Source organism: Sesamum indicum, linkage group LG2, assembly GCF_026168435.1.
Source record: "Sesamum indicum cultivar Baizhima isolate 11 linkage group LG2, ASM2616843v1, whole genome shotgun sequence".
Lineage (NCBI taxonomy): Eukaryota > Viridiplantae > Streptophyta > Magnoliopsida > Lamiales > Pedaliaceae > Sesamum > Sesamum indicum.
The window spans coordinates 22,937,111-22,951,927 of record NC_142658.1 but is presented as its reverse complement, the minus strand read 5'-3'; the positions used below and the strand labels follow the sequence as shown (position 1 = coordinate 22,951,927).

Sequence of the window (14,817 nt, the reverse complement as noted above, 5' to 3'; positions counted from 1 at the left end):
TTTCAATTTTTATCCAAAAAAATATGTATCAAAGTATCGAATTTAAAAAATAAAATGTAACTGAATCGAAAATTGAATTATAAAACAAAAACAAAAATCGAATCGAATTTTTCGATTGGATTCTATTGGTTTACTTGAACTGTGAACATTCCTAGCTTGAGCCAGGAGAAGCATTTCAGAATTCAATCAACCATATTGGAAATTCCTATATATATGTGTGTTGAATTTAGGAAATTATTTTGGAATACTGTGCAGTTTGGGTGAAATATTGGGATGTTTTTCCTTTTATATCTTTGGGAGGATGGATTTATATATTGGTGGAGTTGTAATGATTGAATTTATACTATTGTTATTATACATTATAATGGCTAAAAAAACATCAATGTATATGACTGTGTGTGTGTGTGTGAGAGAGAGAGAGAGAGAAAATAATGATTGGTGATAATTAGGCATGTGAATAGGGAGGGGTGTTGCACCTTGCCACTTTTCCCACCCTGGATTTTGGTTGGATTATGATTTTATAACTAGTATCCTGTTCATTTAATAGAAATGATAATGGGTTCAGGTTGAATTTGAACTCGTGCTAGTTGGAATGAGTTTTGAAGCTTTAAACGTGTTTAAGAACATGTATAGATTTTAATGATTTGGCTACGGATGCGTCTCGATTATTTCATTTTATTTTTATATATTTTATGTATATTTATATAAAATGTATTTGTACATATATAAAAGAATATGTATAATATATTTGTACTTACGTATAATACATAAATCTATTATTTTTATACATTAAAATAGTGATAAATAGTTTATAAACAAATTTAATATTTATATAAGTAATATAATTTTTAATATTTTATTGCCTAAAATATGAATATAAAAAATTGCAAAAAACATATCACCTTTTAATAATTTTATTATTTTATATTATATTTGCACATATTAATGCATTTGAAAAGATATATTTTCACTGTCATAATTTAGTCACAAAAAAATATTTAATTTGTAATATATTTAAACTTGGGCACTTTTCTTGATTTTCCCGTGTGGGACAAGGGAGGGACGTTACATTTTCTATGAACTACCTGCAAATGGCAAAAGCCAGCCATATCCGACGCCACCTTCCCCAACTGCTGCTGCTCTACCTAAATTGTGCAAACGCAACTACTTATTCTCATACTCTTCTTGTCGTCCATCTCACAAACTAAAAAGAAAAAAAAAAGATGAAGATTTGGCTTTTCCTCTTCCTCTTCCTTCATGGACTCAAATGAAATTATCAAGAAACACAACCAAATCACGAGTTCAGACTTGAACTTGAAGGTGTTCATTAGACGACACACGCCGCAAACTCCCAACCTTAAACCAATTTTCTTCTTTACTTTGTGTGCTCTTGCGTTGCGTGATACTCTTGTAAAGTTATGCTCAGCATCACAGATAAAGATGCCCTTTCTCTAACGTCACCTCAAACATTATAATATGGTTGCAAAACTACTGCATTTGCTTCATTAGTTTACCATAATAACATCACATATGTACAGTGGACATCAGGTGGTGTTTGCTCCTCTACCTGAAGAGTGAGGGAAATGGAAAAGATAGACAGACTCTGGTCCAAGTCCCAATTTCAAGACCGACTTCTTTTCAGGAAGCTATACTGGGGCCATTGATTAGGAGAAACATCTAGCAGTTTAACATTTCCAATTTTTTTATTTCTTGGCAGCCCATCTGCACCAATAGACTTCATTCTTATGCATCACATTTGGAATTTTAAAATCCTGCAATTGTGTAATAAGAAATTGTGATGATGGTGATTTGTCATTTGTGTTGTCTCATCGTCTTTCTTCCTTTCCAACTTTGATAAAGTTGAGGTTTTTTTTTTTTTTTTTTTTTTTTTCTTTTCTTCTCTTTGATTGATTAGCTCAAGGTTGGCTTTTCTCCATCGATGGCCGAGGGTCATATACAAATAGAGGTGGAGGGATCTGCAATCCCGCATGAAAACACCCCTCTGCTTAAAATTCCAGACCAACCTCAAGAACCAGACCTCCCAGATGATCAAGAAAATGATAAGGAGACTCTTTTGGATAAAACCCTCCAAAGATTAGATTTTTTTATGTATTTCTTGGGATTTAACCAGTCCACAGTGTGGAGCTTTTTGCTGTCTTGGGGGGTTTTTTTGGTTATCGGGGTCTTGCTTCCAGTGGTGATGCTTGAGCTCTCTAACTGTCCAGGGTGTGAAAAGGGTCAGATCAAGAGTTTTGAGATTGGAATAGTGGTTTCTCAGGCTTGTTTGGCTGCTGCATCTTTGATATGCCTTTCTCACGACTTGAGAAAATATGGCGTTAGGAAGTTCCTCTTTGTTGATCGCTACAGTGGGCATGTGGAGAGGTTCAGTGACCAATATGTACAGAAGATTTCAGTGAGTAATGCTTCAAGTTACTCGTTTTTATCACATTGAATTCTCAGTTTTTGTAAACTCCACTCCAAGTTTATCGTCTATCTAAGTTTAGGTTTGTCTGCGCCTCTACGGGTTGGTTTTTATGACAAATTTTGACAGGGTAGCAGTATGGTTCATTGTAATTGTTTAGACTTGATTAATTCAACTAGCAAACCGATATTCTTTTAAACCTCTCAAGATTCTAGTAAAATATTATCCATTTATCTCCAATGTCTTACTGCTTTCTTAGCGTATGAGGTTCTGTGTATTTTTATCTTCTGAAAGACAAATAGAAGCACACAGAAATAAACAAATAAAGGACTGTTTCAAGCAGTGCTCCAGTTCCTCTGTCTTATCAGCATTACATGAATAGAACAATATTTGCAAGATTCTAAGATAATCTTATGCATTGGACAGAGTCAGAACTTGTTCAGTGTGTAACATACTGACTTATTGCCCGCTAGAGCAAATTTCAAGGGTCTTCCTTATCTCTGCAGGGTTCTGTACGCTTACTGGTGCTATGGGTGCTGCCATGTTGCCTTTTGAAGACTGCACGTGAAATCATCCGAATTATGTATGTTCATCATGAGTCATGGTGGCAGTCTGTTGCAATTTTGTTAGTTTTCGTGTTTTCATGGACATATGTGACCGCTATCATTCTTTCAGCCTGTGTCTTGTTCCATTTAGTGTGCAACTTGCAGATCATTCATTTTGATGACTATGGGAAGCTTTTGGAAAGAGAACCTGATGTTATAATATTGCTGCAAGAACATGCCCGCCTGCGCAACTACCTCTCCAAAATAAGTCACAGATTCAGGATATATCTTCTTCTACAGTTTGTGATAGTCACTATAAGCCAGTTTATGACTCTGTTCCAGACTACTGGATACAATGGAATCATTACTTTCATCAATGGTGGGGACTTTGCTGTAAGTTCCAAATTTTTTGCTAAATATTTCCGTTTCATCTACCGTATACTTGATTGGTCCTTCTCATGGTACATCTTTTTCAACTTTCTAGGTGTCATCGGTAGTCCAGGTGGTGGGAATCATTCTTTGCTTGAATGCTGCAGCCAAGATATCCCACAGAGCCCAAGGCATCGGAGCACTAGCAAGTAGATGGCATGCTTTAATGGCTTGCAGCGCTGCTGATGTATGTCCATTGAGAACTTCAAATAGCATCGGGAATTTGCAGGCTGCTAATAAGTTGGGCTCGTTCCATACCGATTCGTCAGAAAGTGATTTGGAGTCGCTCGATTTTATCACAGCGCCAACAAATATGCAGCTCGCTTCCTACATGTCTTGTTACCACAAGAGACTGGCTCTAGGTACCATCTTGTGAACTTCTGTTGTTGATTGTTGTTGAGCTCCAAGTCTCCAACACATTTCACTATACCATGATCACCTGCTTTTTACTAAAGAATAATTTGTGAACAGTAGTCCTCTTACAAGAAGACAAAAGTCTCATACTGTGTGTACATGCTGTTCTCCTTAGAAGAAGAAATCATCTCTGCTACCCATGTTGAAACATTTCGTGAAGTATCTAAACTGCACTGTCCTTTTTCTCCTTCACATGTTCTGTTAAGTGTTTCAAGTAATCCACACAATTAAGCATTTAAAATATTTTCATGCAGTGATGTATCTGCAGAGCAATCCAGGGGGAATCACGATTTTTGGGTGGACGGTTGATCGAGGTTTGATCAACACAATCTTCTTTATTGAGTTGTCGCTGGTCACATTTGTACTAGGCAAGACCATAGTTGTCACACCAGAGTAGTGCATAATCTGTTGTATCTTGCGCCACCTTTCGTGATGCCCAAGTTGTAAACGCTCTTGAATCTAGGCCCTGCGTTTGTCTTCTTCTATCAAGGGTGCTGAAATAGGAAGCAATCAGATAAGGCAGCCACACACATAGGAAGTTTGACAGTAGAGTTGCTATAAATAATCCTGGGCGAGTTTCCTACTCGTCTTTGTCTCTTTCCTTTTCGGTTTTCCAGCTGGGAGGAAGAGGCTGCAAGACCCACCTCCAGTGTGAAGTCCCCTGCGAACACTCGTACAAATTATCAGTAAATAAAAATGATACTGATGTTTGCTGTAAGAACAAATGAATGGACTTCATTAAACTCCGTGAATCATTTAAACAATTCATTTTATATCCACTTGCTAGTCACAATTTGACGTTAAGGAAAGTGGTTTGGGACGATGCTTTTGACACCAGTACATCCAGCGGTAGGATTCAACTCTACTTCCTTACTTGATAGGCACTCTTGCAGTACCGACTGCTTGTCTCCTATCCGGTATATTTTTGCAACTGTTGATGATGGCAGTTTTCAGTTTCTGGCTCAAGAAACGCGCACGCTGATTGCCCGCCAATTATGTTTAAAATATGGGATAAACTAGCCAGAAACCTACATGCTTTGGGTTAATGCTTGAAAGGTCTTGTGGGATGGGGTCCTTAACCATTTTACCGTCAAATTACGCCCTATATATTCCAATTAAAATGGTCAAGACAAGTTTTTTTTGTTCATATTAATCATTAGGTCTAACTTTCCAGGTGTTCCTTTCAAATTGTTCAGAGGGAATATTAGTGTCTTTTGGGATATCGGGCGATTTGGTAGAGTAAATCATCTCTGTTAATTATCAAAAGATTACATGTATTTTAAACTAAAGTTTAAAAATGTGTAAAACGAACAGCTGTATACAATACTACGCGCATGTGTAACAGAGACAGAAAACTGATTAGAATATTGTGAAAATGATGGAAAAGAGAAGCTTGATAAACAGAAGCGCCTCCTCAGCACCCACTTAGCTTCGAGCAAGGTGAACACCAAGCCTCCTTCCACTGCAACTGAACAGTAGATCACCCGAATCTCTAGAGCTTTACTGCCAAATGCCTTTCTAAAGCATATCATCATTCACCAAGAACAGGGTCAGAAATACCAATATAGGTCAGGTGTCCTGTCACTTTCAGGTAACCAGCAACTCTTGTCCATCTTTCCCCAATTAAATTACTGCCTCTTCAAACATCAAGAATAACTCAACCGAGCCAGGGCAATACAATCAGATCAAGGATACTCACAAAGCAATTTCCTCTAATCTCCAAACCCAAGCTCTCGCTAGCACGATCATATACCTACAGTCACCATACCTCATACTAGTCGGCACATAATGCACCAAAACTTATCACCTGCACATTGCATGAAAAACTGCTCGTTCTACTCCAAAAGAGCTGCCTGTTAATCAGAAGAGCATAGCAGATGGTCATATTCAGTCAACCAGTACCCCCTGCCTCTTTGTTCTCGAAGATAAACCTATTTTCAGGTTAACAAACCGATGTTGGCCACAAAAACATGGGTGCTTTATCAATGGAGTTCTTCTACAATAAACATGCAAGATTCCATTCATCATTTTACATAACCAACAGTGTAACATCCTGGAACTGTTGATCCAGCTTTTGTATAATCAAGAAAGCCATACCTAAAGTTAAGAAATCATCATATATTGAGAGCTAAATCACCAACCGTGTGAAGAGCATGTCACCCTATATATTTATCTTCACTGGACCCAGATAAGAAACCAAAAATTTAGGTAAGTCCAGCTACAAGCCCTGACGGGGTAGATGCTTGGCAGGATTTACTAATGCAGCACCAAGGAGAAACTTTATTACAAGTATGCAAGACTGAGAAGGTTACAGTGAAGAGAACATAACAAGAACATACAGTGTGACATTAGATACATAATAAGCAGTTTGAGTTAATGTGATTGTATGCACGTGAATATCATCGAAACAATACTATACAGTAAATCCATCCACAACGATGAATGAAGCATTGCAAGATGGGAGTCCACCCTCAAACCAAATAAGTACTAACATCCCCATTCCCGATTGTTCTTGCCTTAATGTGAAAAAGGACAGAAGCGACATAATCCTTCAGGCCCTTTAAGTCCATTCTTAACTGTTCAAATTTTGCTTATAATAGCAGGGATTGGATTTATAAATGCTTAATTACCCGCCCAAAAGAAAATGTGGAGAAGTGGATCATATTCACCGCTCCTTTCAGACAATGTAAAAACTCAGTGCTAAAATAAAAAACTGCAAACAAATTGATTAAAGAAGTACTATAGGGGATGACAAAGTTTGCAGTGTTCCTATATTGTACTTCAGGGGACAAATATGAAATTCTGTGAATGGAAAATAATTTGAGTTTCTAGTGGTGCCAACTGGTAATCTCGATCACCTTGTATGCATACTGCAGTGACATTTCAGATGGATATACAAATGGGTTAAGGAAGAGAAACTTGCGTCCCAAAAAAAACCCAGGTTTATTAAAGGAAGAACCAATCTGAATGAAGTTCATCACTACTAATCATATCAAATAAAGTTGACTTGGCACGACAAGAGGATGCAAATATAAGCTTATAATTAGGCGGCATTTGGTTCCATATCCCTCCAAAAGATCGAAATATACAACTATCCAAGAGCAAAAAGGTAAGAGACCTCTAACCATCTAACGCTATTATTAATTATTCACCACAAAACAACATTGAAACAATCCAACTATACATTTTCTAAAGCACTCATATCCAACAGCAAAAATATCACTCGCTCAGGCATACAAAGACCTAACTGGATTTTTGAAAACTACTACCACAATATGCTTCAACTGCATGGGTGCCACTAAACTATTCATTTGTGCACACAGACTGTTGAAACAATTCAGTTCCAAAAAGAATCAGTACGTGGTCAAGAAGTTTTCACCGAGCAGAGGTGGAAGAAGAAAAAGTTTCATCAAGAATTTATAATCTAAAACCCTATGATTGTATTCAAAAGTCTACAAAAGTTACATAAAAAAAAGGCAAGTTTAATGTAAGAACTTTTTTCTTATAAGCATAGGAATTTACTTCTGTTCATGGTCTACAATGGGTAGCATGAAATGATGAAATGCACACATGTCTCCACATGTCTCCAGGAATTAAAAACTAAGGATCTAAAAACCTAGGTATGACCCTAACTCAGCAAAGTAATTCCACATGAGCACAGAACACATTCTTGATTCTTGGTTACATCCGTAAAATCAGATTTAATATTTACCTCCTGGGTGCTATACCTCAGCAAAATTCTTCGCAGTGAAAGGGTAAGAATGTCTCCTCCGGTTTACACACCATCTCTTGCAAACACAATATGAGGATTAAAAATTTATAGCACCGTGAACATTAAGTAAATCATACTATTGTGGTATTCAAGATCAATTTTCAAAATGTTTACAGGGGGGAACCAATATAAATGTATGCTACAGAGAAAAGATCAGTCAGAAACAATTCCCTAATAGGAAGATCCTTGTGCCACACCTTTTCGGGCAAGAAGTATTGGAGATGCATTCCTACTGTCGGCAACCCCAAGAATAGAGCACGGAATGTTGTCCACCTAATTCATCAAAGGTGCCTGCTATAAAAAAACATGATTTGATACTCCCACAAGCAATTTTTTCAACTTCCTTCTGGCCTTAGCTCTCACCTAGATCTGTATGTATCAGATAGTACAGAATCCAAAGAAAATAGTTCTGGATGCTATTGGCCGAAAAGACCACCAGTGCCTAATTCCCCTTGCTGCAACTCCTTCCTCCTTTGCTCTTCTAATGGGTCTGGACTCTTCATTACTCTTCGTATACGCCTAATATCACAACATTAAAAACAAGGAAAATTAACATCAGAAGATCCAAAAATCTATGGTAAATTTATAGTGTGAAGGCTAAGTACCTGTCTTGTGCATGGTGTGCAGGAAAAGTAGGCATAAACTCCTTAGACTTGGGGAGTGGAACTTCACGGAACCATTCATGGTTAAGAGCCACTTCAGCGGTTATCCGCTGCATTAGAAAATAGAATCTTCTGATTAAACACACAAGACAATGAAATTCAATCTTTTGAACAAATTAAGTGGAAGATGTAATGAACCACAACCTTTTCAGGGTCATAAGTTAGAAGCTTGTTCAAAAGATCAAATCCGGCATCAGAAAGCACAGGTGTACCAGTAAATGATGTCGCTGGAAATTTCCTACGCAATAGATTGTACCTGAAATAAATGCAAGTTGTTAGAAGCAACACACATTTTACTCTAAGTAACTCACACTGTCACCAATGGAGGCCAGAAAGCCACACCAGATCACCCAAAGCTGGAAGCCTGGGAAAACAGTGGCAAAAAAGAGAACATGAATTTTGATATCAACTTGGGTAAGGATTGGATATACAAGATACAGATACTTACTGATGCTTGACGAAGTTCACCTTTACTCCAGGGAGTTTGGAAAAACCAGGCCAAATTGCCTCGTTCGGAGTACCAAGGATTCTAAATATCTGCAGTATCAACCCCAAAATAAGGTAACTAAACCAATTATTTCTATAACAGCTTTAGTATCCAGACCAGGCAAAGTACATGGTATGAACTCTCAAGTTGTGTTTACCTTGTCCAGCTGATCAAACTCTGTCTTCCCATTGAACAATGGCTCTTTTGATAATAGCTCAGCCATAATGCATCCAAGGGACCACATATCAATTGCGGTAGAATATTGTTTGGCTCCCAAAAGAAGTTCGGGTGCCCTGCAAGTGAACTAATGATTCAGATTTTCTTATTGATGTATACAAAATAGAAACAAATACAAAATGAAATGCAGAGTAAGCACATCAGCTTATAATACCAAGGGTAGATCGCAGTTGCACCAATTGTTTATTTCAAGAAGCATGAATCTCCTATACCATATGAATGGAACTGACAAGACCACCGAAGGATAAGCACACAAATTACTACTAAAACATCATTTTCATGATTGAGGTACAGTGGTAAGAAAACATGCACTCAGAATAGAACAGAAATGGTATGCTCATAGGAAACTAGACAGCCAATATGGTTGAAAAAGGCCAGTAAAAATTGCACATGCCGAAGAAGATATGCATAAAGTGATGCTCACCTGTACCACAGAGTGACCACCAAATGAGTATATGGTTTCAATGGGCTCCCATATTGACGAGCCAGACCAAAGTCACAGATCTTCAACTCACCACGGTTATTTAAAAGCAAATTTGAAGTTTTCAGATCTCGGTGAAGCACCCAATTGTCATGTAGATATTTGACACCCGCTAAAAGCTGGAGCATGAGACATTTCACTTCACTTTGACTAAACGGCTGTTTCATAGTCTCCATCAATGCCTTAAGATCATGTTCCATATACTCCATGACCATAAAGATGCTGTCAAGATTGCTTCCCACAACTACTTCTTTGACATCCACAATAGAGGGATGATCAAAAGATAGAAGAATGTTTATTTCTCGGAGCGAAGTCAAAGGAAACCCTTCTCTCTCTTTCTCCATCTTGACCTTCTTCAAAGCAACAATTTCCCCAGTCTTCTTATCCCTGGCTCTGTACACAACCCCATAAGTCCCTTCATCAATCTTGTTGAGTCTCTCAAACTCATCAACACTTCTGCAACCTTGGAGCATATTAACACTCCTCTGTGGGAGTTGCGCTGGCTCTGGAGTACCATGAGAGCCATGACCGTCCTCGGACTCTGTTTCCGACTTGCTAACACTAGCACCATCATAATTGCGATCATCATCTATCTCCATGTACTCATTATGGTCATCACTGTCATGATAACTATCTCTACTGGAGGACCTTACACGTTCATCTGACGCAGAGGACTGCCCCCTAGCACCATCAGACCCTTCCCTTTTGACCTCCCCCACTTCTGGACTTATTGATTTACTATGGCCTCTTACTTCGGCTAACCCCAAACCAGGCTTCCTATGCAATTTTGGGATATCTTCATAATCAGAAATCTCACCTTCATCAGCTGGGGACTCAGCATCGTTAGCCCAACGAGAGGATATTATGGTTCGTGTAGGTACATAATCATCATCATCAATTGTCCCTGGTTCCGTGTTTTTAACCGATTGCTCTTCCTCAGGATGCAGAGAGGACGTTTCAGCAGGGAATTCTGACAAATTGGGTCTTAAGTTGACTTTAGGTGGTGATGCTTCTAACTTAACCTCATTTGAGACATTGGGTAAGGTCTGTACATTCCCATCAGGACTCGGTTTTGGGATAGGTGACTGGCGATAAGACTTGATCATTGGTGGTGATGGAGGTAAAGTAACAGTATCAGAAGCACTGCTACTTTTGATTGATCTACTTATGTTCCTATTGTCTCTATCCCACACAATTGGTGAGAACTTCCGCTTTTTATTCTGCAACGGAGATAAGTGGTTTAAATTTTCCATCTTTTTAACCTCAGCATCTTCATTAACCTGGGCTTCCGAATCGACAGCCTCGTCAGATCCATCACTGGAGAGCTCCCCGGGCTCTCGATCTATGGCACGTGCAGCAAGCTCACACCTCTTCGGCCCACCACCACTACTTCCAGAATCACTGCGGCTAGTAGTAGCATGATATCCACCATTTATCACCTCTCTTTCTTTAATATCCTTCTGTCTGATCCTACCCTTATATTCCAGACTATCGCGACCCTGGCCCCTCTCGTAATCCGGAACCCCATTTCTAACATGTCCGTCGTCCCTTTTCGCATGCCCATTCTCCTTCTTTGTCATCCCAAAATCAGTCTCACGGTCCCTAAACTCATTATCTCTATAAACCCCATGTCTTCCAGCAGCCATAAATGTGTAATCCTTCGACTTCGTAAGGTTGCAATATCAAACCCTAACCAGACAAAGGACTCGCCTAAATTCCTTTTCGAACAGAAAATCCCTAACCCAACTCCACGAGTCTCAATCAATCCCCCAAAAGTTGACAAAGTTATATGAAACAAAAAAGATACCCGAAACTACACGCAACAGAAATCAATTTCTTCCTATCCGAATTCAAAACACAGATCTGACACAGCACCAAATCCAAACACGTGTGACCAATCAATAACTCTCTCTCTCTTTTTTATATTTCTCAAGAAACAAGAACAAAGAACAATAACAAACCCCAGAACCCGAACAAAAGAATTGCCGAAAGGAACAGAAAACCCTAGAAAAATAAATAGTTGAGAATCTTCCCCACTACTCCGCACAGCGAGTGAAGAACTCAAAAATCAAAAACCTTACCGATAAAACAATCGGAGCACAGTGTAGAGAGAGAGAGAGAGAGCGCAAGGCGGCGCCTGTTAGCTTCTTCTACAGAGATAAAGTAAGGCGGCTAAGAAAGAAAGAGCAGTCGCCACCGCGTTGAAAGAGAGTCTAATTATTAGCTTCCTTTCTTTCTTTATATTTACTTATTATATTTTTTTTGAATTATTTGTTTATATTTAAAATTAAGACTAGAAAGCTTACAGTTACTGCCCAATAATTGACTGGAATATGCTCTTTAAGGTGGGCTTTGTGGATCAGAGGGTTGGGCCTCATCCCACTTAGAATTCAATCTTACTGGATCGGGTCCAGATTAATACAAGGCCCGACCCATTACTTCTCACATTAAAATTAAATTTTGAATTTGAATTTGTTTGAAGTAGCAGTCCTTAGACCAGTAAACATACCTGTTTGAAATCAAAATTATCAGTTGGAATTTTCAAGAATTTGATAACATATTTGCTGTTTTTCTTGATTGTTGAAAACGTTGGTAAAATATTTTATATGAAAATATGACATGGAAAAAGTCCGAACTCCGCTAAACATGTTACAATAATATATGATAAGCAAATTAGAAGAAACAATGAATGAGCATAGAGCCCAAAGGAAAAGCAAACAAATGGGAAACATCCATCCTCCACATACTACTTGAAGACAATTTAGCATATACATAAAAGTACAGGTACAGCATTGACAGGTTTTTAAGTACAGGCTGCTGCTGACTACCAGCAGAAGGAAGGCAACTTAATGGAGAAAGAAGAGGGAAGATGGCCAGTTCTTCTCATATAATCTGCTCTTTCAGAAATCTCTAAGCCCTTTTCGTTTAATTTGGCCTCTGCGTTTGCACGTTTTTCCTCTGCTATCCTCCGAGTTGCTGCTAACTTCTTGTTGTATTTCTCTTGTGCTCGAGATTTCAGTCTTTCGGCCTGAGCCTACAAACACATGGAGTTTGAAATTAATTACATGGCTTAACAAGCACTAGTTTTGCACTGTTGACATATTGAATATATAGTACTTAAGAAAGGTGATTAGGCTAATGTCAAAAGGCTGTGTCACCTCTACTTTCCGATTCTCCATTTCAGCTTTCCTTATCTGATGATTTTCCCAGGCCTGGATCTTCACCTCTTCGCGTTTGTACCTAATGATCCACAAAGAAATGGTGAAAAAACCTTCAAATTCATCGATATATAGTTTCTTGAAACAGAACCTTAACAGGAATTGCTAGAAATGCTGAATCAATCACCTTGCCATGTATTTGGCACGCTCGGCCTCATCCCAAGCCAAAGCTCGGGTTTCCAGGGGATTCTGCTTCCTACACTGATCATTAGCCTTGTTCTCATTAGTACTCTCACGATATGGTTCTGCACCATCTCTGCTGGATTTTCTAGTAGCACCATGGGGCCTGCTTGTATCGTTCTTTTTCTCATGTGGGGTGGTTGTGTTTCCACCATTCTCGAGAGCCATGTCCCCATTCGTGCTCCTCACTGGAGTTGATGGTCCAGATGACACAGGGCTCCTTGATGCTGGAGTGGAAGCCCTTACTGGAGTAGCTGCTCTAGAAGGCCCTTGGCTTGCATTTGGTGTCATTTCCGTCCCCATATCCCTCAAGCATATCGATCTTAAAGCCGGTTTAGGACTATCAATGGGCTTATTGCTTCTCCAAATCGACTCATCACAGTCAACGTTCTTCGTCTCCACATCGCAGCCGTTTTCTCCCTCGTCCTCACCACTCGAGTAGTCCTTCTTGGGCACCGGTGCAATCAATCTCCTGTCATCAGCATTTGAATTACGCGGTGAGGCCTTAGCCTGATTTTTCTCTCCTCTTGATAGATTCACAAGCCATTTTTGAGCATCGTCCCATTTGGAGGGAGTCGGCTTCCCTAAGGCTGTTCGATGATGAGATGTGCGATTCTTCCAGCCACTCTTTTGGAAATCAAAACTCATACAACTACCACCTGAAGTCTCCTGTGTAGTGCCATTATTCAAGCATCCCTTATCCTCTATGGATCTCATTTTCACTCCTGAAACAGAAGCTAAATGCTTTGCGAGTGACTTAAACTACCAGCAAAACCTGTTGTTTATCATGAATTATAATTGAAATCTCAGAAGGATCACGGATCCCGCATGACTTGTAAAAATAGCCTGGATCTCAGGATGAATATCTGCATTCTGCTTTGAGTGCAAAACAATCTAGTCAGTGAAAAATTCTTGCAACATTATTATTTATAGCAAGCATAGCCCACCTGCAAGAAATCTAATTACAGCAACTTGAAAAGATCTGAGTACAAGTGTGTTTCAAGGAAGACCAAAATAATACAAAATTCATGCACATTAATCAATTAATGTTGAGTAGGCCTGTCAACGAGTAGAGTTCTAATTACTGGTTAACTTTAAACAAAACCTGAAAACATAAACACGTAATTCAATTCGAATGCACTCATCAAGAAAAAATCAGAGAAAAGCTTGTAAAAAATTGATGGGCACAAAGAAAGTGTTATGAAGTATACTTAGCAACAAGATGAAGTGATGGAAAGAGAGGAAAAACAGTACATTTTTGCGGGGCTTCAGCACATTGAGAGCAAAAGCAAATGGAGCAGAGAATAAAGAACCTTGAAACCAAGAAACTTTTGAGGATGGCAGAGTGTGGAAATCAAGTTCAGATCCAACCACTGGCGGAAAGAACTATAATACTACTTGCATATGCACTGTAAAAAGCAGCAGAATATGGGCAGCTGCAGTAAAAAACAAATAGGTCTTGCTAATAAAATACTGCTAAGTACATAGACAGACACTGTACTGTACCCTATTTGTCATCTATACTGTGGGGTGCTAATTTACTGATATGTTTACTCACTCTTGGAGGAGCTCATTTGAATTCAATTCTAATTGTCTCTCATTTCCATGTCGGACTAAGAGCACGCTGGTCTAGTGATTAAATCGCTATGTGTCATTTGAATGTTACGAGTTTTGAACATTATCGAAATAAGCAGAGCGAGTTGATTAATGAAATAGAGCGGTATTATTTTGCATAGTATTTCACATGGACAGGATGGAAAAGAAACTAAGATGCATGTACTATGTGGTACTAGTACAACATGGTAAGAATTTGATGGGTGATAGATGACTCATTTCTTGGCCATATTGTACTTCCCTTAATGAGGACCCAACTTCTCCATCAGTCAGCAATCAAGAAAAAGGTCCATAATGGAACATTTCTTTTTAACTTTGCTTGAGTTTGAATCATATTATATTATTTTTTTTTTTCC

General features: G+C 38.7%; 3 protein-coding genes across 17 annotated transcripts; 1 reads left to right on the top strand and 2 right to left on the bottom strand.

Moving 5' to 3' along the window:
- Positions 1-1,118: 1,118 nt before the first annotated feature.
- Positions 1,119-4,535, top strand: LOC105156687 (zinc finger CONSTANS-like protein (DUF3537)). Of its 2 annotated transcripts, XM_011072900.3 has the most exons (5): positions 1,119-2,413; positions 2,929-3,360; positions 3,452-3,758; positions 3,868-3,969; positions 4,065-4,295. In XM_011072900.3, the coding sequence occupies exons 1-4, from the start codon at positions 1,940-1,942 to the stop codon at positions 3,954-3,956; spliced, it is 1,302 nt and encodes a 433-aa protein (XP_011071202.1). In that variant the 5' UTR covers positions 1,119-1,939; the 3' UTR covers positions 3,957-3,969; positions 4,065-4,295. The 2 variants fall into 2 exon arrangements, with proteins under 2 accessions (XP_011071202.1, XP_011071201.1); XM_011072899.3 differs by lacking the exon at positions 3,868-3,969 and having other exon boundaries at positions 1,124-2,413; positions 4,065-4,535.
- Positions 4,536-5,040: 505 nt separating this feature from the next.
- Positions 5,041-11,652, bottom strand: LOC105156686 (cyclin-dependent kinase G-2). 14 transcript variants are annotated; one of them, XR_016064098.1, is made up of 9 exons: positions 9,393-11,651; positions 8,889-9,024; positions 8,693-8,781; positions 8,389-8,500; positions 8,188-8,294; positions 7,780-8,101; positions 7,523-7,598; positions 5,908-5,988; positions 5,041-5,806 (listed from the first exon to the last, which is right to left on the bottom strand). XR_016064098.1 is itself a non-coding variant. In XM_011072896.3 (6 exons), exons 1-6 carry the CDS (start codon positions 11,093-11,095, stop codon positions 7,999-8,001), a joined length of 2,250 nt encoding a protein of 749 aa, XP_011071198.1. In that variant the 5' UTR covers positions 11,096-11,651; the 3' UTR covers positions 7,645-7,998. The 14 variants fall into 14 exon arrangements, 1 of the variants encoding a protein (XP_011071198.1); XR_016064096.1 differs by having other exon boundaries at positions 5,908-7,598; XR_016064095.1 differs by having other exon boundaries at positions 5,041-5,988.
- A 541-nt stretch (positions 11,653-12,193) lies between these two features.
- LOC105156685 (uncharacterized) lies at positions 12,194-14,341 on the bottom strand. The gene is made up of 4 exons (XM_011072894.3): positions 14,102-14,341; positions 12,795-13,720; positions 12,608-12,689; positions 12,194-12,483 (listed from the first exon to the last, which is right to left on the bottom strand). Exons 2-4 carry the CDS (start codon positions 13,562-13,564, stop codon positions 12,274-12,276), a joined length of 1,062 nt encoding a protein of 353 aa, XP_011071196.1. The 5' UTR covers positions 13,565-13,720; positions 14,102-14,341; the 3' UTR covers positions 12,194-12,273.
- Positions 14,342-14,817: the final 476 nt, after the last annotated feature.